Genomic DNA, 26,412 nt, shown 5'->3' with positions numbered 1-26,412 from the left:
GCCGGGGCGGGGGCGGGGGCGGGGCCCGGCGTGAGGGGCCCGTGAGCGCCCCAGCCCCGCCCACCGAGCCCGGCCCGGCCCCTCTGGGCGGGGCGCGGCCCGGCCCGGCCCCGCGCCCCGGGGATTGGCCGCCCGCCGGTGCCGCCGCGGGCCGGGCAGCGGAGCGGAGCAGCGGAGCGGAGCAGCGGAGCGGAGCAGCCCCGGCTGTGCGCGGCGCCCCGAGGCTGCGGCGTCCGGCGGGGCCATGGCGGCGCTGGGCTCGGCGGCGCTACGGAGGGGCGGCGGCGCGGCCCCCCGGCTCCTCGCCGTGGCTGTGTCCTGCCAGAGCTGCCGGCACAAAGCCACCGGGGACGGTGGACACGGGCAGCCCCGGGAGCAGCACCCGGCGGTCCCCGGCAGAGTCGGCGGCCAGCCCGTCCCGGCTGAGGGCGCCGACACCAAGACCTACCTGTGGGCCAGGTACCACGAGATGAAGAAGCTGGTCTACGGTAAGGGGGCTGCCACGTCCTGCCCGGGCCGGCCTTTCCGCTCTTTTTTTATCCTCTCCTTTCTCCTCTTTGCATCTCGGTGCCTTTCCCCGCCCCGCAGCCCTGGGGATGTGCCCGTGCTGTGCAGATGCCGGGTTAGGAGCCTTTCTCCCCGGCGATGCCATCCACATCTTCCGTCGCCCGCGGCTCTCTGGATGGTTTTATTTCACTGAAATCTGGTCTTGATCTTCCTCTCCCTATCCTGGGCTTCCTTCTGTGCACATGCCCCGTCTGGACTCAGCGTTGCAGGACATGCAGGATATGTGGGACTTTTCATAACTAGCCTCCTTACATCGTGGGCATTGTCAGGGCAAATGGTCTAAATGAAGGGCTTGTTGCCTTTTTCTCCAGTTTGCCGTTGGCTGGCACACGGGATCGCGCTTAGATTAGGACAAATAGGTGGCGATGCTGAGTGAGGGGGTGACGAGTCCAAGTCGCCACTGGCACAAGGAGCCTGGAGAGCGCTGATGCTGCAGCTCCTGGGATGGGTCCTGGTCCTGAGCTCGGTTTGTGTTCCACATGTGTCACACCTTTTGCTCATGAGTGCGTTTTTGCTTCTCTGACCAAAAAGTTACCTGGCTCTGTTGGGTACTTTGAAATCCTGCCAAGAGACAAGAAAACTCTGACTGCTCACCAAGTGTCTCTGTGTGTAAAGACAGGATTGTGGTCTTTTTGGCAGCAGCAGACCTCCACTCTCCTAAACCCTCCTAAAAATAGCTTTAATGACATGAGGGCAGGGAACTTTTTCCTGTTGGTTTCTTGATTCTTGGAATACTGAAGGTAAGCACTGTAGAGAGCTAGGAAGTGAGTTTGTGCCTGCTCTTACAGAATTCTCTGTTACCTTTTGTTTACTTAAGGGCTTGGATAAGGACAGCAGTCAGCCCTAGGCATCTGGAAGAACTTTCTCCCTGTTCTGAGATCGGCATGGTCTTTTATTCCTTCCTCTCCCAGCTTCCAGTCCACTGGATTTGGCATCAAATCTCGAGTCCTTCATGATGCACAAACGTAAAGGAGTTGGCTGCTGAGCCATTAGGTGCTCAGCCTGTTGCATTCCAGGATGGGAGCTCCTTTCCCAGCACTGTTGAAGGCAGTACAGGATGCTGACAGAGGACTGGGGCTTTGGTAATACCCTCCAAGACTGAGTTGTGGTTTTAGCCCCACTGCTTGAAAGAAATTCCAATTTGCAATGCTTGTATTGCTGCTTGAACCTTGCTATCCTCAAAGGCATTATTTTCTTTTCCATAATGGGATTGAAACCATAAATTAAATGTGTGCTAATAGGCTGTGTCACGGTCTCTTGGCAGAATGCTTGGTTTGCTACGTGAGATTGTGAATTTGTGTTCACATAACTCTGTTGTGATGCAAGAGATACAGTTTTTAATTGAGATGGAGCAGTAATCACCAGGAGTAAATGCCAAATGACGTCAGGTGAAGTAGCCCAAGTGTTACAGACCAGACTCTTCACAAACCTCCAGGTAGCCATCAGATATGTTGAATTAGGCCCTTGTTTTTTCAAAGAGTATCTCCCCAAACTAAAATTTCAAGACTGTGCTGTTATTCAAATCTTGTCAGGAAGAGACAGAGTTGGTCCAAGTTGGTTTTAATTGTTGCTTTGATGACTGAACAGTTGTGCAGAATGTGGCATCAGTCTGTTCCTTTGTGCTTGGTTTCTAACTCTGGTGTGAAGGTGAATGTCTGTGCTTGGCTTCTCAGTATTGCCCAGCGTTGTTTGGGCAGCCTCCTGTGGTGCCTCCTTCTCCTTCCCCCTCTGAAACAACACCTTTGTGCAGTCCCTTGTCCTGTGCTGTCAGTTATTGCCACTGGTTTGGAGAGAGGTCTCAGCCAGGAGAATTCACTGTGTGTTTTCAGACCAGCCCTTGCTTAGCACCAAATCCGTGGAGCACTGTTGCATTTCTGCACCATAAATGCTGACTGAGTTGGACAGGGCAGGATGTGCAGGACAAGTTTCTGTGCAGTAAAGCTCAGTGGTGGTGCAGGTTTGGGGCTGGAGGAGAGGCACAAGTTCTCAACTCTGTATAACCACATCTGTGCTTGTGCCAGGCTGGAGTGGGGTGATATAAATGACAGCACAACGTAGCTACATGCAGAGTGCCTCTAAAACTTCCCCTCACTGTTTACTCAAGAGAAACTGTTCTCTTCATTATCCCCCCTGCCTATTGCAACACTGACTCCTATGACCAAATTTCATTACCTGTAAACATTTGAGGCTAAAAATTTGAGGCACTTACTGTGCTTTTTTTTTTTTTCTTCTTCCAAAAGGAAGAGTACATTCACATTAGTCATAGGGATGGAGTTGAGCAAGACTTGCTGTTTTTTGATCTGATAAATGTCAAGGAAGGCTGATAAGCTCTCTCAGTAAAAGCTTTGAAGTCTTGCACTCTAGGAAACATCAGGGCAGCCAAGCCAGTGATGCTTTGGCTATAAGCAAGTGTTTGTTTTTTCCTAGGTGTTCCAAATCTGTAAACAGTGGCTACGCTAACTCAGCTTTCCTAGGGAACTTTACAATATCTACAAACTTGTTGCCTCTGCATGACAAGTTTGAGAATGGTTAAATGTGAGGACAGCCAGAACTGGAAGACTGACCAGTTATGTGAACTTCTCAGTTTTGCTTTCTTGGATATAACCCATTTTTTCTTGTGAAGAACTCTTGTAGCATTTCTCTAATGCCTTTGTATATTTAAAAAATGTAATTTTGGAATGAAACTATATTTTTAATATTGCTTTTAGTTAATGTAGATTTCATTGGCAGGAAATCCCAAAATATTTAGGCATAATAGCATAAATCCAAGGTCTTTTAACATGGTTCCTCTGAAATGAAATAGTCTTTTGACAATATTTTTCCCTTCCTACCCTATTGGTAGAAGGATCTCCTTTGGCTGGTGGGAGTGCTTTGCAGGAAATGGCACAAAACAACAGTTCAAGGGCATAAAGGGGAACTTGGAAGGGAGGAAAGCTGGCAGTTTATCTTTAGAAAGCAACTTAGTGTGAACAAGGGAAACTTTTTGATTCATGAAGAATTTGGAGGATGATGGCCATCTGCTTCTCTGTACCCTTCTTTTCCCTGCTTGTCTTATGAAGAAATTAGTGCAGATGTCTGCTGGGTTGAACTTCTGGGAGTACAAAGGGTGTGAGACATGCGGGTGAGTTGCCTTTTTTTGTGTATTATTCTTCCCTAACATGCTGGCTCTGAGGCTGAGAGAGCAGGAGCATTTCCTGCAGGATGCTGTTGGCACCCCGCGAGCTCAGAAAAGCAGGAGACGTGCTTGGCACCTCCTACCCAGAGCGTTTTTCACATCAGAAGGGGCCAGATGGTGTCTCCAGTGTCTGCTCACAGTTAATTACCTGCTTTTGTTTCCATCTCTGCTCTCCTGTTGGGGATTGAGGGTTATTGCTTTCTAACAATGTGGATTATTGCCTGGGAAGAGACGCCTGTTCTCTCATGGAGACACTCTGATTTAAGCAGCTGTCCAGATTCTCACAGTGGGAAAACGAAGGAGGTGTTGTGTGTTTACTTTGCATTTACACCCAGGTGTAAGAGATGCACGAGATCAAACACACTTTCTTGTGGTCTGCCTTTGCTGCTGAATTTCATCATGTGCCGAGGACATGCAGGCACTTCCCTAAAATCTGTCGGAGCTGCAAACAGGAGCAAATTGTGCAAGCAGGCAGATTCCTGGGGCTGCATCCAGTGCAAGAGCAACCTTTCCCGCACCGGCCTGCCATGTGCTCATGCTGCTTCTTCCTCACATCAGACTTCCTGGGTGAAGTGCTGAGTAGGCAGTGACTAATTAATATTGTCTGCTTGTCTAGTTAGGACCCAGACAGTAAGAGTAGTTGGGGTTATTATTCTTTTTTAATAACCAAAACTGGTCTTAATTTTGTTTTGTGTGGTTGTTTAATTTATATCTGTCCAGCAATTTGTTATGGTGTCTTGGAAGAGGAAAAGCAAAAGCTATCGTTCTTGAAAAATGGCATCTTCGTGAGCTCCTGGTGGGTGTCTGTTTGTTTTTATTTGACAATTGCCAGGAAATCTGAGACAAAGATCCCTGGCAGATTACGTGCAGAGCGTCAGCAGAGCAGCAGCGCCCAAGCCTGCAGCCCAGGACTTGATTAAGCACTAAGGGCTGGTAACCACCCAGGAGGATATCTTTGAAAAACATACAAAGCACCACAAAAAAGCAAACCAAATCCCCAAACAAACACAATTAAACCAAGCTTCTTGAAACCTGGCTCAGTAACCCTGAGGCATGTTTGGACTCTTGTATTGAAACTGATTTTGCGTGTGCTCCCAGGTTGTGTCTTTTCCATGCTGTAGTTGGAACCTGCATGGAGACTGCATGAGTTTGAGGAGATTGAGACCTGCAGCTCTGTTGAGGAGAGTGCTGCAAAAAGACATTTACACTGAGACAAACGTGTATCATGAATCTCTAGACTGAACCTCAGGGATTTCCTCCTTTCCAGAAGAACAGTGGCTTTGAAATTACTGTAAATTCAAGATGTAGGATGATGGGGTGGACAGAACAAGCTGCAAGTTGTGAATGATGTGGAATAGGAAACACAACAAGGAGATGAGTGGTGCTTGGGGAAGTGAACATAGGGAACACGTTGTGTGTGAGCCAGTGGGTGTAAATCATTTTGGCTGGTGTGTGCATCCTTTTTCAGCCCTCTTAGGAGGTAAGAGAGAATATGCTGTGTAAGTGAATGACAAAATGTGGGTGGGGAAAAATGACCTGGGCAAGAGGCTGTCAGAGGACAGCAGAGAGGCTCTGTACCTTTGAGGCTGGCAGAGAGGAGCATTGCTTCACTCACTGGGTCTAAATGTACTTCATAAATCATGCTGTGGCACAGTAACTGCTTATGCTTCTGATCACAGATATAACTTGCTTGGTGAAGCTCAGACTGCTCTCTTCTTGTTACAAATCCTACTGCTCCCTTCATTTTTCCTGATATTTTTGCAAAAGTTGTGTGGCTGGCATGTGTGGTTGAATCTAGAAGATTCTCTTTTCTTCTGTGAAAAGAGAGGTGGGTTTCAGGCAATGGTATTTTGTGATGCTCTTGGGCTATCAAAATGTGTGATCCTGAATATATTAGCAAAAGGGGAATGCTGGAAGAGCTTGACCTCTCTGTAGGGACACTGTAGCAGCAAGTTGGGTGCATTTGTCATAAAAAGAAAAAAGTGCTTTAATAGAAGAGGAAAGCCCTGCACATTTCCCCTGAGATGTGATTATGGTTGTGTCATCATTTTCCTTGTGAGGAAGAAAAATAACACCCAGCAAATCCCAGTGTAAGCTTAGAAAAAGGTCTTTCCACAAGTTGACTGGGGGTGAGGACAGGAAGTGGAATCTGTTTATTTATGGTGCAAAGAGCATTTATGATGAAAGGATGAAAGTTGTGATCATCTGAATCCTATTTACATTTCCCATACTTTAAAATCTCAGTGGAAAGTACTTGGATTGCATCCTCTCTCTTAAGCCTCTTCCAGGAACTTTGCTGCCAGCAGAGCCCTGACAGAGAGCTTTTGTTCCTGGTGTGCAGTCAGTAAGTCAGCTCTCCTGCCTTAATACACTGCTTTATTTTCTAGTGATTCCTTGCCACATGATCTCATTAATTGTATTTGAAGGCCAAATGGAAGTCAGTTAGGAGAGAAGGATGGGTATGTTTTGTAACAGTGATTTTTTTTTCCCCCTGTGAAAGAAACATTTAGAAATATTTGAATCTATTTCTTTGGTGACCTCTCTGAATTAGAGCTCACAAAAGAACTTCAGCCTTTTGCCTAAATTCTGTTATAATTCCAGACAAAGCCTTATTGGGAAGGGCTGGTATCTCTTTCTAATAATGTATTTTTTGTCCTAGACACAGATGGAGCTTGTTTTTATAGTAAGGAAGCAGTAAAGAACCAGGACAGGGGTCCTTGCTAAATGCCAAAAGTTAAGGTAGGAAAAGAAAAAATCCTACCCACTGATGCTGAGTAGGATCTGGAAAATGCCTGTTCTTCCTCTATAATTCAAAGAGAAAATTACCCATTTTTGAGGAGGGAGGAAATCTCTCCTTCCCCTCTGTCCCCCAGTGTGGTTGTGACCAGGCAACCTACTACAAGAAACTATTTTTATTGCTCTTTCTTGCAAGGGACAGTTCTCATGGAGCGGGAAGCCTGTGGGAAGATCTGTTCCTTCCTCTCCCATTGCAGTGGAGGGAAAGCTCTCCTCTCTGAACTGGCTCTTGGGAGGGATTTATATACAGGTAGTTTAGCTGCTTTGTCACTTAACCCCATTTTCTCAGTGGTCTGGGGAGCAAAGTGTTGAAGCATCCTGAACAGTAACCCTGCTTTGCAGTGACAAACCACATGCATGGACTGAGCTGTGTCCACAGCTGTTTATCAGAGGAAAGCAGATCACTTGTTGCTATCAGCATTGCATGCTCCAGGAGCATAACTTAGTGTGGGGTATTTTTTACATGTAGGTGGTTTTTGGTTTTTTAGGTTTTTTTTTTTTGTTTGTTTTTTCCTGACAATTAATACAAAACTTTTAAAAGTCCTAATGGTACTTGGAGGATTTCTCTGTGAAGTCTGGTTGCCTCTGTGAGAAACAAAAAATGCCAAAGGACAAACCTCAAAATTTCTGATTTGGAGTAATCTAGACTTTTCCAAGAGCCTGTTTGCTTGTGCGAGTTCTAAGTGAGGGGCGTGTGTTTTTCGGGTGATTTATCACAGCTGCCTTTCACATTGAAGCCTGCAGAAACTGCAGCTGCTCTGAGATAGAAATTTGACACTTCAAAACCTCGGGTCTGCTTTGCTTCATGTAGGCCAGAGACCAGGGGGCATTGTTTTGCAGCTTCCTGACCCAAAAGGTCGGTCTGACTGTGCAGATGGTTAGAGAGCTTTATCTCCAGGTGCAGCGAGAGGTTTCACTGTGTGTTTTTTCACGGGGACAATTATTTGTGAGTGAACAGCAGCAGCCTTCCACAGCAGCTCTGTGCTCTTTGCTGCTGCTGTGTGGCATTTCCAGCTGCTGTCAGAACAAAAAGTCTAAACTTCAGTGATGCTCTGTTTCTCTAACCTCTCCCCTTTCCCTTCTTTTAGATCTCCTTCCACCAGGAGTCTGCAATCTCCTCAACCCTGCCGCCATCTATGCTAACAATGAGATCAGCCTGGGAGATGTGGAGATCTATGGCTTTGACTACGATTACACATTAGCACAGTATTCTAATTTACTACACTCCATGATTTTCAACACTGCCAGAGACATCCTAATAGAACAATTCAAGGTAATGAGGTGCTAAGAGTTTCCGCTCAATTAAGCTTGCTGCTGTCTTTGCAACACCCCAGACATGTTTGTGCAGGCATTGTGCACACATGTCAATTACTTGATTTATTGAGATAAACTTAATATTTCACAACATTTGATTGCAGAAATAATTTCCTTTGAGATTATCTAACATGATATACATTCCTGAGGTTTTATAAATGTGGAGTGAGAGCCTTAGTGTAAAAAAGCCCTGGTCAGCTGTACTCAACTATGGAAACAATGCCTACAGGATTGCTCTGGTAGGAGGTGCACATGGTGGCTAAACATAAATCATAGGCCAACACTGAAGCTGTGCAGGACTTGGAATGTGCTGGTCGATGGGGATGATGCCCTAGAGCATGTCCCAGAACATACGCCCTGTTTGCAATGGGTGACTGCTTATGCATTTTTTCTCATTTTTCTCATCGTGCCTTTCTGTTTAGAGGGGCTCTGCAGTACCAATCTTTGCCAAATATATGCAAAGATTACAAGAAGTGTCCTCACTGCCTCAGTGAATCTTACGCTTTTTCACTACTGTCCCTTACATGAGAAAAACTAGTTTTGGGTATCCTGATTCCTTTGTCTTACTCCATTCATCCACTTTCTTTGCTGAAGGGGCAAAATTAGGCAGGACTAAACGAGCTCAACAGGTGAAGTGATTTTGTTGATTATCTGGTGCTTATGCTCTAATGATGTCTCTGTTTGTCTTCCCAGTATCCAGAAGGGCTTGGGAAGTATGACTACATTCCAGGCTTTGCCATACGCGGGCTTCACTATGATGTACAAAAGGTAAGCTGTACAAAGTTCACTCTCCTGGGCTTTGTCTTCCACTGTTATGTTTTTAGTGGAAATACTTTGTCATTGCTTGCAATAACATCTGTCACCAAATGACCAGTGAGTCTGGCTGGCTGGGCTTTTCACTGCTTGGGTTCTTCCCCAAGGAAAGATGTCTATTGTGCCAGCCTGGCCTCCAGCAGAATGGGACATTCTAGCAAAGGTCTCTGGTAAACAGCCTTGCCAATTTAAAAGTCAATTCATTCCACAGGCTAATTAATAGAAAACTGAGCTTGTTTATGTGATCATTTCTGTCTTTCAGGAAATTTAAACAACAAAACTCAATCCTGCATCTACAAGTACTTGCCAGGAGTAGAGGCATAATGTCTCACTCTAATAATAGAAATGACTTGTCAGGAGAATGCTTTAGGAAGCCCTCCCCACCCCCTACCCCGAATAATAGGACTGCCTGGAATAAGATCCAAGCTACTTGAGATGCATGCTTCTTAAGAACCCAGGCAAGCAGAGTGCAGGCATTAGGTTTAACCCTTTTCAGTGCTTTGGCCAGATTCCCTGAAAGCCTGATGCCCAGTGATGTCATGCTGGCTGCTGCAGCCAGGCAGTGAGGTGGGAGCACAGCAGAGAAAGTTGTTGCAGTGAAGTAGCTTTTTGGTATGTTGAGTTTGAGTGAGTTCAGAGAAGCAGGCAGTGCAGGCTGGAATGTGTGTGCTGTCCTCCAGCAGGAGGGAAAAAAGAGAATGAAGGAAAAAAACTATAGAGATTTTCTGTCTTTTGTCCTAATTGTGGAGACAGTATGGCAGCAGACCGCTCATGCCTCTGGCCTTACAAAGCAAGAAGTAGATCTGTGGGAAACTGAAGGTTCTTTCTCTGTTTAAATCTTTGGCTGCTATATCTGAGAAACACAGGCAAGTGGCCTGGCCAAGCAAAGCACCCTTTGAGTGAATGGAAAGTAGAGAACTCTCTTTTTTCAGGATCAGAGTTTGCAAAAAGCACAGAAATCTGGGTTTAAGTCTAAGTATGACTTCCAGCATATTTGCCTGCACTCCTCACAGATCACTGGGAGGTCTGCCCACAGTGTAACAAGATGCACTGATATGGTATCCTGATGGAAGAAGTTCAATGCTGCGTTCCCTGTGCAAGCTGCAGAGTGATGTGGGTTTAGTGTGAGGCTGCCTTCCATGCTCAAGGACTTGTGTTACAGCTTCAGAATGCTGGATGGAGAAGGATGGCTCATGATTAGGGGAATCTGATAGTAAAAATGCAAAGAAAGCTCTGTTACCAGCTGTGTGCTCAGGTGTGCTCCTGATCATCTTTCCTTCAATATCTGCTGGGGAGGGGAGAGCTCTTGTGTGAGGAAAATGACTGGGTGCTGCTGTACTCTGAACTAAAACTTGCCCACTTAGTTCTGCTTAAGGTAAATGTGTGGAGAAATAGATCTGTGCACACAAAACTGCTTTGGAATGTGTGCTTTCTTGAAGGGAGATAAGAATAGACTGTCTTGAGTCACAGAAATATTGTTGTCCCTGTTTTTCAACTGCATCCATGTCTACAAACTGGGGTGTAAGAGGCTTTGGCTCATAGAAGGATGGTCTTTTGCCAAAGAGGCCAACAAAAAGTCACAGTATGAGTAAGTGTGTCTAAAAGTAGTTGGAGAATAAGTGCTGTCTAAAGTGCATAGATACTCATGGGATACTCATACTGAACTTTATTTTCTGAATGTCATTTGTGTGGAACTTTGAACTTGAATAAGGTTTCAGTGTAAATTTTAACAATAACCCAATTCTAATAGTAAATATCTATCCCTTGTCACAGAGTCTTCTCATGAAGATCGATGCTTTCCATTATGTCCAGCTGGGGACTGCATATAGGTCTGTCAGTTCTGAAAATCATTTTCTAAATGCTTATATATGCAAAAGTGGATTTCTACATCTCAGTATATGTTCATGGCATATGTTGTTCTGCTTCTTTCCTGAGCAGAGCACAGTCTTGTCTGGCTCATCCTGTTTGCTCTTGCTTCAAATGCTTACCTGGCATATAATTGCAGGGAGTTATTTTTTTTCTCAAGCATTTCAAGCCAGGTGTGGGTGGGAAGACCTGGAGCTTTTTGTAATGGTTAATAGCACATCTGGTCACGTACACTGCGTGGTGTTTTAGCTGCAGCTACAGCATGGCTGGGTTAACACCTGAGAGCAAACAGAGCCCATAGGAAAGGGCTCCTCTGTATGTGGTTCACACATAGGCCTGTCTTTTCCAGACAGGAGTGCATCCCAACAGTGCTCTGCTGTGCCTTGGAGAGTGATCTGGGTGTGCAAATTACATCTTAAAGCAACAGAGACATGCCAATAAAGTAATAATGCATCAGAATCTGGGCTCACTTTAAGTCCCAGATTGTCCTATTTTTCCTTTAGTTCTCCAAAAAGAGCTGGGTATGCTTTGGAATAAGTGGCTGAAACAGTGCAGAGCAAATTTTTCTCCCAAGAGTTGTGAGACTGGAAACTGAGAATACACTTTGCTCCAAAGAGGATTGGGGATTGGTGTGTAAGAAGTAGTAATTTATAAGTATCAATAGCAAATCTCCTGTAAATCCTATCTTATATTTCCTGAGTGTGGAAGCCAATGTGTTTTTTTTTCCTTGATCTCTGCCCTTTTGCTGTTAAGCTTCAGTTACAGTAAACACTCTAAGAATATTAAGAAGGGAGTTTCATAACTAGAGAGAATTGGCTTCTTTGAGTGCCAGCTTGTGGGGGTGAGGGGACCAGGGGTTTGTACTGATCCATATTTTACTTCAGCTTCATAAAGAGATTTTTAGTGAAAACACATTTTTGTTTTTCTTTTCCCTAGTGTCCTTCTGTAATTATCTTTTTTGGAGTGTCCTTTTAAACTTTCCTTTGCTGTTGAGCACAACTGAGGCCACATTTAACTTCTTAGATGCTGTGTCATAACTGAGTAGAAAAGGAGAAAGGGAAAGTTGCCGACTGCTTGAGCAAAGAGTCATCAGAATTGTGCAAGAGGCAAAACCTGCAGCAGTCAGATAACCTGATGTTATGAACTACACAGATCAGCCATACTCCTGTTTTTGGTGTTTTTGAGAAAAACAACTTTCTCTGTTGAATGGTCTTAGTAAAGATCTTGTTCTGTTTAGGAAAACTGAATAAGAAAGAAACCCTGTTTTCAGAAAGCCTTTTTCCTACACCTTTTCATTAAAGATGATGTATCTCATGGAAGCAACATCTCCAAACCAAGTTAACTACCCAGTGCTGCCCAAGTCAGGTCACAGGGCTGATTTGGTGGGGCAGTCCTGTCAGCAAATTGACAGCAGACAGAGAGAAGCCTCTGGCTGGACTCTGCTGGAATGTGGATAAAACCCCTCAATTAACTTGTAGGAGCAAACAAGGTATCTGAAGAATGTCTTGGGAAAGATTTTATGTGACTCTTTAGAGCTGTTGGGCTCTCTTCCTGTCTCTTTTGAGCAGGAGGAATTTTTGAGTTTTGGGAATGAGCCTTTTTGCTCTGTCCTGTTTTTCTCTACTGTTTGTAGCACTGCACAGACTGGTGATTATTGACAAACTGCGTTGTTTTGTGTCTAGAGGGCTCAAACCCGTGCCTGATGAAGAGGTGATCGAACTCTACGGTGGTACACAGCACATCCCCCTGTACCAGATGAGTGACTTCTATGGCAAGGTACTGTAAGCCCTTGGCTGCTGGAATGCAGCAGCAGCAGCTCTTTGAACAGCTTGGAAAACAGAGGGAATTGTATGCACATGTAAATGACTGCAGCCTCCCTTGGAAAGGCTTGGTCCCCAGTGAGCTGCAGTGTGTGTTTTTGTTCTAGTGGGAATATGCCCCAGAGGTTATTTAGCAGTTTAGCATCTGAAAGACATCTGCAAAGCATTTTTAAATACCAGGGCTATTGGCCTAGAGCTGAATGGCTTTGGAGACTGATAGGGAGATGCTCCCAGTTTGTTCCTTGGCCAAATGTAGCTCCCGAGCTACCCCGGCAGCCTGCAGTTCTCGTGTTTGCAGTGAGCTGCTGGGGAGGAGGTCTCTGTGTGTAGCAGCAGTAAGGTGCTTGCAATGCCTTTCTCTCTTTGGTTTTGGGTAGGTTTTTTTCCCTTCATGTTAAGGATCTCATTCCACACTCCTTCAGAACTGCTCAGGGGATATTTTTTATAGGGTTGTAGTCCATGTGCGTAGGGAGTAGTAAAATACTGACCTTCTGTCTGTAGGAGCTGTAAAAATCCTTTGGTTGCCTGAACCTAGAAGAAGTTAGGAGAGATTTTTTGTCCTTGAGTGTCTCGTGTAGTGCAGTGACCAAGTTCACATCCCTTCTCCCAGAGCTGCTTTGTTTCTTGTCTTGGTTCCGGTGCCTTAGGGGAAGCTGGAAGGAGAAGGGCACACTTCCTCTGGTTATACCCCTGTGGGTCTGCTCTGTGAAGTCTCCAGCAAGGTCACTTCTTGATTTTTCTCTTTCTCTCTTGGGAACGATTAATCTGAGTGGTTGCTTTCTGGATAAGTATATACTCTGTTTATAGCTCAATGATGTTTCCAGCTTTGATATAAGACATTTTTGTTTAGAATTTGATCTGTCTGTAAACTGCCCTCGATTGGCCTCCTCCTGTGCAACTCTCCTCACTCCTGCCAAACTTGAGATGATTTCATCTTTCTTTTTAAATAATTGTAAACATGAAACCTGCTTCAAGTTGTGGCTTTCTGTAGGACCAGGTACTTATGCTGAGGTGCCTTTCTGTGCTTTGTTATGTATCAGGTGCTTTCTGTTTTCCTGTAGTTGGTATTGAAATATTTGGCACAGAAGTAGAGATATCAGCTTAGTCTTTGTGAAGAGGTGAGTCTCCTCTCCTAGTAATGTAACAGACTCCATGAATTAATAGGTGGATCTCAAAGAGAACAAAAGTATTTACAATTAATAGCATTTGCATTCAGCAATGTCTGCTCCACCTGTGCCACTGAGTGGGGCATATTTTCCCACATTAGTGAGAAAGATGAAAGAAGGGTTAAGATGACTGCTGCTGTGAACAGGTGCAGTGAACTGGTGAGGAGTGAGCCTTTAGCAGGGATCTTTGGTTTGTTCTCCTCAGTCTGCCATGCTGATGTTGCTGTATGAGCATCAGGAAGTTTGCTAACAGGCAACAGGAGAAGTGGGGCTGATATGACTGAAGTGTGTAAATACTCTCCCTTAAGGGTTTTCCTGGTTCTCTGTTAGCAGGAGTGTGTGGACAGCTGCCAGCATCCCAACACCTGCAGTAGGTGGGCACAGATCTTTCCCAAGGTTCAACACAGCAGCTGGTGTGGCTTTACATGTGATGGCCTGTAATAAAGGTGGAGATCTCAAGGGTGTTGTAGAAAAAGCACATGTAACATTCTGAAAGCACAGCCCAATTTTTACCACAACTCCTGTCACTATGTCTGCCTAAGGAAGTCAAGGCCATTAAAAGGAATTGGGAGAGATTGGACTTGCCCTGTAGAAAAATGACACAAGGCACAAAAATGAAATCAGAGTTGACAAGGTAAATCTTTGCTGTTAACACTGACCATTTACCTGTCTCCTCTGTACTTCAGGTATTGAGAGGTAGGACAGGTCATCGCTCTGCTGCACTCTGCTAAATCCCATACCTAGTTATTTCAGTAGGAACTGCCTGTCTTTGTCCCTCTTGCTTCTTTCCCAGAATCTCTGAACAGGAAAAAAAGATGAAGGCTGTTTACAGAAACTTTTGGTTTTGCTATGGGAGAAATATTCCCTTAGCAACCAGACATCAAAATGGACAGAAGTGTTGGAAGGAGTCAGTGAGTATCCTAAGCAGCACCACCATGTGTGGTATGTGGCCCTTTGTGTTGTCTTCTGCTGTAGGTGAAGTTGTCCTGTGCTGGGTGGATGGGAATTGTATAACCCTCAGCACACCAACACAGCTTTTGATTGCAGCATTTTTTGGTAATACACCTCAAGCAAAATGCTGTTTGTTATTGCTTTGCCCTTTTGACCCCAGTTTGTATTGCCTTTAGACAGGGCTGGTCTCATGCCACCCTTACCCAGCCAGACTAAGTGGGAGATGTTCTCTTGTTGCACATCCTGGCATGACAGGGCCACACATTTGTCATTAGGCAGCAGGGGCCCCATCAGCTTCCACCATCTGCACCTTCTGTGGTTTTCTGGATGCTGCTTTCATCTCTGTCTCTCACACAGCTCTAATAAATGCTTTCTGAAGTGGCCCAGTGCTATCCTACAGTGTTGCAACTTCATGACTATCAGTCCTGGATTGCTCAAAGCTCATGCACAGACATGATGGAACTGGATTGCCAGGGCACTGCTGGTGACCAGGTTCATGGGGAGGTCTGTGTGCTTCCCAAATTACTTTCCCTATACAGGACCTTAGTGATTGTCCCCATTCTGGTCTGGAACTTTATCAGTGGAAAATGAAAAAATTGATCCCAGCTTCATCTTGCAAGGGAGACTCACTGCAGTTGTCTGCACAGGTGGTACCTACAGAATAAACAAAGTTTATTTTACTGGAAAGCCTCTCTGGGGCCAAAGTTGGCTCTTGGCCTGCTGATAGGTTTGTGATTGATAGGCAATAACGATAGCAAATGTGTGTGAGAGCTGCAGCTCTGCCTAATGCAAGGAGAGTTATTCCTTGGTCAGGATGTAATTGTCCATTTCCATTTGACTGCTGGTGGGCTGGAGTTCTTTTTCCTCTGGGTTTTCTGTAGTGACAGACAGGCATTGACCAATGGCTTGTTGGAGTGGTTCTTACACTGCCTTGTGAAATCTCACTGGAATATGGTCTGAGCAGCTTTGGTGCCCTGTGTCCAGTGTCACAGCCTGGTTAAGATGAGCAACGTGGCATCTTCAGGAAGGCCCTTGTCTGCTGCTGTAGCAGAGCATTGTCTGTTGGCACCTGTATTAATGCCAAGAGCCGGGAAGCAGAGGTTGAAATAAAAATATCTGGGACCAAGTCCCTGCTTCCTCCATCTTCACTGTGTGGTATTAAGGATGCTGGGTTTGTGTAATGATTTATGTGAAGGAGATACCTCTCTTTCTTCAGGGTTGGTGTTTTGGTTGAGAAGAGAGGGCTGCTTGCTGAGTGACTGGGATTTACCACACTAGTGTTTTTCTTTTTGTTAGCCTGGAATATATTTCAGATGATGCTGGGTGATATGAGTTTGTTGGCTTTACTATTTTTTTTCCCCCAGTATTTTTGGTTTAATGTCTCCCATTTGTTTTTTGCTTTCCAGGGTCCATCACTTAAGCAGTTTATGGACATTTTTTCTCTTCCTGAAATGACACTGCTCTCTTCAGTCATTGATTACTTCATCACTCATGGCATTGAGTTTGACCAGGTGCATCTCTACAAAGACATATCTGTAAGTGAAATGTCAACTGCCCCACAGCTCACACCACATCAGAGCAGTGAGCTCTGCAGCACCCAAACCCAAGGGGTTTGCAGTGACCAGCCTGATATGACAGCTCTGTTGTCCCTTTAGATCAAAGCATTACCAGGGAATATTCAAAACTGTGTTTTCAGAACATGTTTGGGTTCTGTCTGTACTACAGAGATGGTGTTTTTGGTGTATCTCGTGTAGGAGTGCCTAGGCTGCTTAGGCTGAAGGTCCTTCCATGGGAAATATGTCTCAAAGCTTGTGTAAATATTTTCTGGTTCTGCAAACTTTTAAATTGTTTTCCTTAGTATCTCATTTTTCAAAGAGTCTTGCTCTAGCTGTGTACTAAACAGTTTATACAGTGATTGTTATAAAACACCTGTCCTGGTTTGCTCTGGGAATCCTGTACCCCTTGCAGCTGCAGAGTAGTCTGATCCTTTGGGTGACTGTAGCTTTCATGTGTCACTTACTCCAAGGTGTTAAGTGACACTTGAAAGGGCTGTGTGGGATTATCAGCATTGTTGGGGCTGTTTGACTTCTCAGTTAATGCTGTAGACAAGAAGTAAGTGCTTGAGATTGCTGCTCTCATTTTCGTTGTACTCCTTTTTGCATGGAGTAGGGTTTGTGTATGTGTGTTTGTGTATGTGGAGAAGGGAACCTTGTGGGGATCTTAGGTTCACCCACTGGCTGTTCAGTTCTGGGAGGGAAATGGGGCTCCAAGGGGGAATGGGGCTCCATGTCTGTGCTGCTGCCTTGTGATAAGGATCCACCTGTCAGCTGTGTGTCCTGACCTTCTGTTGGTGCTTGATAGGAGCACGCCAGCTCATTTCCCACAAGACCGTAACATGTTTCAAGGGTGTTGGGTGTTCGTTTTTCTCTTGAGGTGGGGAAAATGTGAAGAGGGGATACTCTTGACAAAAGGCCTCAGGAGTCAACTGTATCTTCTGAACCTTCTTTGGAGATCAAATGGATGTGTTCCTAAAGGAAATCTCGAGAGCAGGGGGATGGTTGCCACAGCTGATACATGTCCAGTGCAGGGCAACTGGTGTGGTCCAGCCCTCAGACTCTGGAGTGCCAATCCTGCATTTGTCCTTTTGGTGGAGAATTTGGTCATCCCTGAGGGACAACTGAAGTAGGCAAAGAAGAGACCTATGGCAGAAAATCTGTGGCAATGCCTGAAATCTATATTGAAACTAGGGACCATCACACGCTGTCAACAGAAGAGTTCTTGCTTTTTTCCTGTACAATGAGGATAAACAAACATTTTTGCAAAACTTATCCCTTTACAGTACCCAAGTTCAAGTGCAAATAAATGCTTTGTGAACACGAGCACAGAGATCCTTCTGTGCCTGCAGAGGACCTGCACAGCCCAGCTGTTAGGACAGCACTGGCTTAGCCTGACACCCTGCTGTAACTCTTGGTGGTACTGCTGATGCAGCCTGTGTGTTTGGGAGCAGGTTAAGTGCTACAGGCACTGAGTCAAAGGGCAGACCCTTTTGGGGTATGGTAAAGGCTGAAGCTGGCATGTAATTAAAGTAATCCTGTCACACCAGTTTGGTCACTTCATATTTGAGACTAAGAATGTACAGTTTACCCTGCTTTCCCTTGGAGGCATTTTTGGAGCTCTATTTGACACCTACCAAGGCTCCAAGATTTTACTTGCAGAAACATTATAATTTTCCTTTTTTTTTTTTCCTACTTCTTCTTTTGTTTTTTGGAGGGCAGGAGTTTAGGGAAAGAGCACACTGAAATTTTTCTTCTCTGGAAAGGTAGTTTTGACACAAGTCCAAAGTTCTGCTTGTTTTTAGTGACAGTGCTGGTTAAGAGAAAGCTGTTTTCTTGCTACAGCTCCTGCCCACTGTTCAGATTCCTTCCAATAAGGCAATGAGATGTGACCTCTGCCTTTTTGCCCTTCAAATCCACATGATGGAAAGAAGCTCCTAAATCTCCATTTTGAAGTGGTTATGCCTCCACCTTCATCATCCCCTTTTAAGATGTAAATTGTGGTCCTCTCCAGCTCTGAAGGAAATTTTTTTGGGGGTCATGAGGAGGTTTCCCCAGCACTGCCATAAGATCAGTTGACTGTGTGGCAAGTGTCACTGTAGTGATGTCAGTGGTGAGTGTGGGACTCAGTCTGAAAGGGCAGCTCCTGAAGGGGCACACACAGTGTAACAGGAATTTAAGGGTCCTGAGGAGAGGCAACAATTGTTTACCTGTGTAAATTGTCAGGGATGAAAACGGTGCTGTTCAAACAAGCATTTGCACGTGTAAACACTGCCAACTGTATTTTTGCTTTGGAAATGGTTTTGTGGGTCTGGCATATCTTGCTGGATGGAGACTTGTGCAGAATCTCAGTTGGGTGTGTCTGAAAATGTGCTGTATCTTGGCTTCTGGCCTGGAAAATAGAGGATATTTGGATGCCCTTGACAAACATCTGTTTTAACTTGCTTCCCTCCCAGCTGTGTTTTGTGCCACCCTCCTAGTGGCAGTTTCTGCTCTGCCTGTGCACACTGGTCACCCAGGGCTAGGAGCTGTGGCCCTCCTTGGCTTGTGGGATCACAGGTGCTCTCCTCTGCTGCTGTTCACCCTGGCCACACTCCTGTCCTTTGGGTCACACTTGGCAGAGCTTCCACAGGTACAGGAGGAAGAAAAGCCACCTGGTGTCTGAGACAGTACAATTCTGGGACAGTAAATTGTTTTGGAGTGGCACAGTATTGCCTTGGAACCAGTGGGGTAACATGTGCTTGTTTCCAAGAGCAGGAAGGAACTTGTGGTTCCACAGATAAGTTTTGAGGTTTTCCCTCTTATACTGCATCAGCTGAGCCAGCCACCCTGTTCTTCTTTAGACATCTTGGTGAGCCTTGCTGGGCAGGCTCTGCTGCTTTGCAGTGATGGAGCTTTTGTCCATTCAGCAAGGAGGGGATGTATCATTACTGCCTTGGTCCTCAGTGGTCGCAGTAGGTTTGCATGCTGGGAAACAGGAATGCCATGTTGTAAAACTGAAACATTTTCCCCCCTGCTCTTTTCTTTAGGATGCAATTAGAGATGTTCATGTGAAAGGAGTGATGTACAAATGGATTGAAAAAGATATGGGTGAGTTAAATAGAGCTCTGGTGCCAAATTCACTTGTCACTTCCTCAGTCTTTCTCTTTAGGTAGGACTGATGGGGATGAGGAAGGCTACTTTGTCACCATGGTGGTTCATTGCCTGCCTGAGGTGGATCTAACTCTGACCTTTTGCATCTTTAGTGGTATAGGGGCTAGGTTTGGTTTGGCTTGGTTTATAGAAATGTGGTCATGACTTATGCCAAAGTGTTCTGATTGATGTTGTGTGTTTCATTCTGATACAGAACAGTATATTCTGCATGGGGATGAAATCTATGCTGTGCTAAACCGCCTGGTGAACCACAAGAAGAAACTGTTCCTCATCACAAACAGTCCCTTTAGCTTTGTGTGAGTACCATTATTGCTCATCAGTGGGTCACCATGGCACAGCAAGAGCTGTGCAGGGTGCTCCCTCCTCTGAGCACCTGGAATTTGTATGGGACAGGGTTTTGTAGCAGTAGTCATGGAACTCTCTGGGAACTGTTTGTGGTGAATGTTGCACCCACAGCATTGATCTCACTTTTTGAAGAAGTTACAAGGCTGTGGCTGGCCACAGCATTACAGAGCTGACACTTTCTATTGCCTCTAGCAGTGTTTGCTGTATCACAGACTTCCCTGGGCTTCCAGCAGTGCAGAAGAAAGTGTGTGACAGCTTGAAACAAAGCACAACATCAATACTTGATACAATGAGGCAGCCTGGGGGGGGGTCACAAATCTGTTTTCTTCTGTTACTGAAATAGGAGTAAATTTAGGGCATACTGTTGTAAAGGTGCAGTGTTGGGTGAAAAAAGAGTACTGGATCTATTAATTTTTCTGTTCCTTTGCCCTTAGGGACAAAGGAATGAAACACATGGTTGGCAAGAACTGGCGGGACTTATTCGACATGGTCATTGTGCAAGCGGACAAGCCCAACTTCTTCACTGACCGGCGGAAGTACGTGTGCAGGGCACTCCTGCCTGGGCTTGGGCCCTCCTGCAGGGAACTGCTCCTCTGGCCTGCCAGAAAGCAGTGGTTTGCTAAGCATAGTCTAGCTCCAGGAGGTATTCAGCCTTCCAATGTTCTCTCAGATACTCTCTGAGGAGGCAAGAATTGACCAGTCTGGGAATAAGTAGAACCTGTAGAGCCAAGCAGAAAACGTGTTTCTAAAATTGGCATGAGAGATGACCATTTCTTGTCCTGAGAATGTGACAAAATCTTTCCTTTTCCTCTTGCCCACAGCAAGTATCTGTGTGGTTTGTTTTTTGAGGTTTTCTGGGGTCTTGTTTGTATTGGATACATGTTTGGGAGCTGGCAGTTCTGGAAGCCTTTTTATGTGGCAGCTGGGTTTTGTGGTCAGTTAGGAGCTGCCAATAGACAGGCTGCTGTCCTTACTTTGCTCTTTGGCTTCTTTGCTTTGGGTATTGTGTCTGCTTAGTTAGGGGATTGGTCTATTCTTTCCTTTGTATGTATTTTCCTCCCCCACTACCCAGACTGTTGGCATATGCTGTGCTGGCCTGGTGAAGGTTTTTTTCATGGGCTGCAGGTGAAGTGCTTTACAAGCACAGCTTGGAGCTATGATGATCTGGCCCTCTTGGAAATAAAACCTACAGCTGCCTGGTGCCTTAGAGCCACTCATGGAGTGGAGAATATCATGGCAGGCCCTCAAGAAAAACAGGAGACAGCTCAGTTCACTGGTGAACTCAGCATGGGGATTGCTTTCCATTCTCTCTGCAGACTTGCTTTATCCTATTAGGATATTCCATGGTCTCTGTTGGGCTGGGACATAGCCAGGTTGGAAGAGCACACAAAGTATTTCATGGCAAAGCCTTCTTGGCCTTGGCATTTCAGAAGGAGTCATTATGGTTATTTTCTTCCTCTCTGTATGTGAAAGCAAGAAGTATTGTTAGGGATTTTGACATGAAATGGCTACAATCAATGGAAGCATTTTGGAAAGGTATTTCCCTTTCATACTTTCTCTTCTCCTGAGAAAATAGTGCAGAAGGCACAGAAGGTCACTTAGAACTCATATAGAGCTTTTATTTTAAGTTGTTACATAGGTAAACAAGTTTTGTGATTCAAATGTTCTGGTTGCTGGGTAACAATCACCAAAAATCAAAAGAAGTTGACATCTCCCCTTGTTTTTTCCCAGACCTTTTCGAAAACTGGATGATAAGGGCTCACTGCAGTGGGACAAAATAAACCAGCTGGAGAAGGGAAAGATCTACAAAGAGGTAAAGTGAATGGGTGCAGGCAGGAGTCTGAAATGGTGGGGACTTAAAACAAGCCTGCAGTTTTGGAAATCACTGGAAAATCAGGACAATCTGCTTGGTCAGAGTGAGGGGAAATGATGGGTTCTGCTGTAGGACACTTGTTCATGGTTGGTGTTTGAAAAGTAGAACATGGAAGTCCTTGAAAAGAGCGTCTGTGCAGGTAGAGGGTGTTTGCAAGAAGACATGCTCTGGGCTGTGCTGGCTGTGGGCAGTGGGAGGTGCCCTCTGTCCCCAGGAGCTCTTGCTGGCCTGGTAGGACCCTGTCCCCCAGAATGCTTTCAGCATGGGCTTGGTACTAGGGATGGAAGGACAGAGACAAGTAGGAAAAGGCAGAGCAGGGCCGGGTAACTTAAGCTGTGGGGTACTTGCTTTTCTGCCCAAGGGAACCTGTGCTGAGTTACCTCTGCCAGGCTGGGTTTTCCCTGCTGCTGCCCTGTTTGTGTGAGATGGGATGGTAAGGAAGCATTCCCTGGATGTGTGGGAGGGACAGTGAATGTCCCCCACCCCCATGTACAATGAAACCTTCACCCTGGGAGCTCTGCTCTGACATTATCCAGCATGGCCAATTGTGCACTTTTCCCTCAGCTCTTCTGATTGTCCTGGTCCTGAAACTCTTGTCCTGGAGGGGCTCCCAAGTGTGGTAGTTGAGGCTAAAAAGGCACAGCTCTCTGAAACCTGTTGTGCATGCAAAGACCTTCCACTCCTCACTCCAAATTGTTCTCCGTAAGGCTGGAAAAGGTGGACTTGTGTAGAATAAAGAAACAAGGGTGATCAAATAGGGTACAAAGCATCAAAGAGAGTACAAAGCCTGGTTCCTGACTCTCCCCTTCTGGAAGGACCAGCATGTCCAAAGATGAGCTGCAGCTCTGGTGAACTTGCTGCCCTGGGTGTTGTCCTTACAGCTGGTCTGTCCCCTGAGGCAAGTTGCCTCTGGCTTTAGGACGGTTTGTTCTTGGTTATTTGAGCTGTCCAATCCCATGGGAAGAAACTGTTAGTGAGATTTCAGTCAATTAGCTGGGACCTGACCCGTTGTAGCAGAGTAGGTCATGTCCTTGAGTAGTAGTGCTGTTGGGAAACCTCTGTCTGGTGGGTCTGCCAAAGTGCTGGGCTGGTGTCCCATCCTCTGCCAAGAGCTTGGAGCTGGGAACATGCAAGTAGAGCTCATTCCCAGTGGCTTAGCAGCTCCCTCAGGAGAAAAGGCACACCTCACCCCTGGAGTTCATTGCTGGATTAAATCCTGCCCTTGACCCACCTACATCTTATGGCCACAGGTTGCTCACCCAAGTGAATGGTGCACTGAGAAAGGGAAAATAGGTGCACTGAGAGGGAAGAAGGTGGGCTGGGTAGGATTTTGGAAGAACTCCTCTCCAGTTCTTCCCCACTGTCATGTTTATCTGAGTGCCTTAAGGTTGTTGCCTAGCTGTGGTTCTTAGGATGTGACAGAGTGTGTATCCTGGTTGTAGCCCACCCTGTCTCCAGGATTTTTGGTTTCTTGGAGTGTCACAATATGCTTCTTTCTGGCAAGTGTTACTGACCATGGGCCTTGCTTTGCTGGGGATGTTGCCAGAGGCCTCTAAGCTGTTCCTGTCCCCTGAAGCAGGGCTGGATGGTAGTTTTTTTCCTGAGGGTATCCCATGAATGGGACCTCAGGGACTGGTGTTTTTCCCTAGGGACTGGGAAGTTGAAGTGATGCCCTCTAGTCCCTCTGTTCCAAAATGTGGTGTTTTCTGTATGTGCCAAGTTTGTACTCCCTTCCCTCTCCAGATCTGTGATATTGGGGGAAAGGAGGGCAGGACCTGGAGGTCTCAAAACAGGTCTGTGGCTCCATGGAGCTCCAAGCACAAATTTCCTGGCTGTCAGGTCCATTTCTGTTTGAGGTGACTGGAGCACAGCAAGAGGACTCTTCTTCCAAGGCTCCATTTCCTTCTCTGCCAGTGGCTTCCTGGGCAGGCCTCATGTGAGCAGCAGCAATGTTGTGTCCAAGAAGTGCAGAGGATGCCCAGTCCTGTTCCTGTGCTGTTAAGGGAAGTCTGCTCAGCTCCAGGAACAGAAGGCCCAGCACCCTGGTCCAGGGCAGCCTTAGCTGTGCATTCAGCCTGCTGGGGGGCTGCCTTGTGTCTGGGGGCTTTCTGGCCAGGCTGGTGCTGATGGCTGGGGGTGCTGGGTCCCTCCTGCCTCTGGAGTCTGGCCAGAGGGATTGCTGCTGAGTGACTCACAGGTTTGCACTGACTGCTTGTGCTGGTCTGCTGGCATTGATGGGGCCATTTCCTTTCCTAGTGGGTTTTGTTTTCATGCCTCATGTGGAAAACTTGTGTGGAGATGGAAGGGTAATCCCTGAAGTGCCTTCTGTGCATGTGTGGATGTTTGGAAAGCCTTGAAAGCTGCTTGGTGCTGTGCTTTAGCTGGCACTTTGGGGTTTGGTTTGTTTTACTCAGCTGTGAATCTGTGCAGGCTTCCTGGCTCTTTGGCTTGGTTAAACAATTCCTGTGGACGTGTGGGTGTTAACCTTTGGGGTTGGGATGGTGGTCAGGGATGTAGAACAGCTCCTGACTCCAAAAGCCTTGCCTGGCAGTGCTCACCTTCCCTCTGGTGCCCCCTGTGATGTGAAATCATTATCACCTGAGACCAACAACTTCTAAACCCAGAACTTCTGGGGTTCTGTCTGCCCATCCTCAGGGTTTTCTAATTTAGATCCCTCTTAACCTCTAAACTGCCTCCTTTTGTTGCCTTTTTAGATGTGTTGTCTTCTTGACTTGCTGTGCCTTAGACCACAGAACTTCTCCTGAATTCCCTGTTTGCAAAAACTCTTTGGAAGAGTTCTTGCCTTTTTCTCTAGCCTTAAAAGCTGAGGGATGTATGGGGATTGTCACGTGGGAAGAAAGTGAAGTGAGGTAGGGAAGGATAGAAACCTCTGGGTGTAGATGGTGGGGCAGAGAGCAGGTTGACATCCCATGAGAGTGCTCACACCTGCATGTGGCAAGGTGGCTTGTACCCATGTTTCACTCTGTGCTCCTGTCACTTGCAGGGCAACCTCTTTGATTTCCTGAGGCTGACGGGCTGGCGTGGATCCAAAGTGCTCTACTTTGGTGACCATCTGTACAGTGACCTTGCGGTGAGTGAATGTCTCTGCTCTCCAGTGAAGTGGGAGCAATCCCACATGGCTGCTGTGGCTGGAGATAAGGCAGGGCCTGCTCTGAGTGCTCAGGGCTGTGCTGGGTGTCCCCCCGCCACAGGACACACAGGCTTCCCCCACTGCTGTCAGACAGAGGCAAGCACTGGAGAAAAGGCTCCTGAAGTACTTTCTGTGGGTAAAGTGAATTTGAGAGCAGTTTGTATTGATCCCACCTTTTTAGGTGCTCCATGCAACTGATCCTAGTGACCAGGAGATGGTTGTTATTGGCATGGGCCATGGATGGCTGTCCCCTGAGAATGCGAAATAGGAACAAACCCACTCTTCTAGGAACCAGGGCTGTGTTTGGCTTTCAGTCTTTATGTTGAATTCTTGGTTGTTTTTTCACCCTGACCTCCAGGACCTCATGCTGCGTCACGGCTGGAGGACTGGAGCCATCGTTCCTGAACTGGAGACGGAGATCCGGATCATAAACACGGAGCAGTACATGCACTCCCTGACCTGGCAGCAGGCTTTGACAGGGCTGCTGGAGAGAATGCAGGTAAACAGCTCCTGGCGGAGCAGGACAGGGTATATGCTGCCTTCTGAGTCTGAATTTTGGGTTTAGCATGGGGATCAGGGGATGTACCATCTTGCCTGCATCTCAAAAATATTTTATCCTCCTCCTAGTGCAGTGGGCTCTGGGTTTGTGAGTTACAGTGGAAATTGCAGGGAGCTGAGGTATGGCCTGCAGGACTGATGGATGTGATGCTGTCTTTGCAGATGTATCAGGATGCAGAGTCAAAGCAAGTTTTGCTGGAGTGGATGAAGGAACGGCAGGAGATCAGGTGAGCTTTTTCCCCCCTCACTTGCGAGGTCTCTTAGGGGCTCCCAGGCCCTGTTTTGTAACCTGCCTTGGGGACAGCGCTGCTGCAGCTGCTGGACTCTGGTCCTGCCTCTGGGTGGTGTCACTTGCCTCTGGGTGGGGGCCATGCAGCAGTGCAGTCCTGCAGCCTGGGAGGTTGGACTGGTTTGAAGGCAGTGTGGGAAAGGGGGAGTGCTGGGAGGGGTTGGTGGGCTGTCTGCTACTGCAGCTCCCACAGCTCCTGACACTGCCCATAACGGGTGGAGTAAAAGTGCACTGAATATTCATCAGTCTCACTGCACAGGGACTGGACTGCACCACAGCCTCGGGAGGGTGTACTTGGGGTGATCCCCTAATGCCCAGGGAGGGGAGTGGCCCAGGGCTAAGGGAGTGGGAAGAATCTGTGACCACAGTTTTAGCTACAGAACACCATCTCTGTCTTCTCAGGTCTCTGACGAAGAACCTGTTCAACCCGCAGTTTGGAAGCATCTTCCGCACCTTCCACAACCCCACGTACTTCTCCCGCCGGCTGGTGCGGTTCTCTGATATCTACATGGCTTCCATCAGCTGCCTGCTCAACTACGACGTGAATTTCACCTTCTACCCCCGGCGCACCCCTCTGCAGCACGAGGCTCCGCTCTGGATGGATCAGCTGTGCACGGGCTGCATGAAAACCCCCTTCCTGGAGGAGATGGTGCACATCCGGTGAAGGGCAGGTACTGCAGGCAGCAGCAGCAGCACGGCCGGGGCTGGAGCGGAGCCGGCCCCTCGGCCGGCAGCACCTCTGTCTACCACTAAAGGGCGTTTGACACTTGCGTATGTGTGTAGGTGGTGTGTTTATTTCCTCCCTTCACTGGCTCCATCCCTTTCCCTGAAGTGCATTGCAGGCTAGACAGAGGATGGGTGCTTGTGCAGGGAGTCCTCTCTAGGAGTAGGTGAGATGGAGGGGCCAATGCTGGTGGGGGGACCCTGCCCCTCCCTGCTCTGTGCCCAGATTAGTGGCTCAGGTATGGAGCTCCACATCTCCAGTGCTTGGTGACAAGAAGCCATGGGAGGTGTGGCTAGGT

General features: G+C 46.8%; 1 protein-coding gene across 2 annotated transcripts; it reads left to right on the top strand.

Annotated features, from left to right (window-relative positions):
• Positions 1-190: 190 nt before the first annotated feature.
• On the top strand, positions 191-26,160 carry NT5DC2 (5'-nucleotidase domain containing 2). Of its 2 annotated transcripts, XM_053989805.1 has the most exons (14): positions 192-488; positions 7,627-7,811; positions 8,546-8,620; positions 10,439-10,494; positions 12,214-12,307; positions 15,875-16,003; positions 19,051-19,111; positions 19,368-19,470; positions 19,954-20,055; positions 21,251-21,332; positions 24,397-24,483; positions 24,902-25,042; positions 25,264-25,328; positions 25,793-26,160. In XM_053989805.1, the coding sequence occupies exons 1-14, from the start codon at positions 245-247 to the stop codon at positions 26,052-26,054; spliced, it is 1,686 nt and encodes a 561-aa protein (XP_053845780.1). In that variant the 5' UTR covers positions 192-244; the 3' UTR covers positions 26,055-26,160. The 2 variants fall into 2 exon arrangements, with proteins under 2 accessions (XP_053845781.1, XP_053845780.1); XM_053989806.1 differs by lacking the exons at positions 10,439-10,494; positions 12,214-12,307 and having other exon boundaries at positions 191-488.
• Positions 26,161-26,412: the final 252 nt, after the last annotated feature.

Source organism: Vidua macroura, chromosome 13 (genome assembly GCF_024509145.1).
Source record: "Vidua macroura isolate BioBank_ID:100142 chromosome 13, ASM2450914v1, whole genome shotgun sequence".
NCBI classification, from domain to species: Eukaryota; Metazoa; Chordata; class Aves; order Passeriformes; family Viduidae; genus Vidua; species Vidua macroura.
Note: the sequence above shows the minus strand (reverse complement) of the source record. Positions and strands in the feature narration are given on the sequence as shown.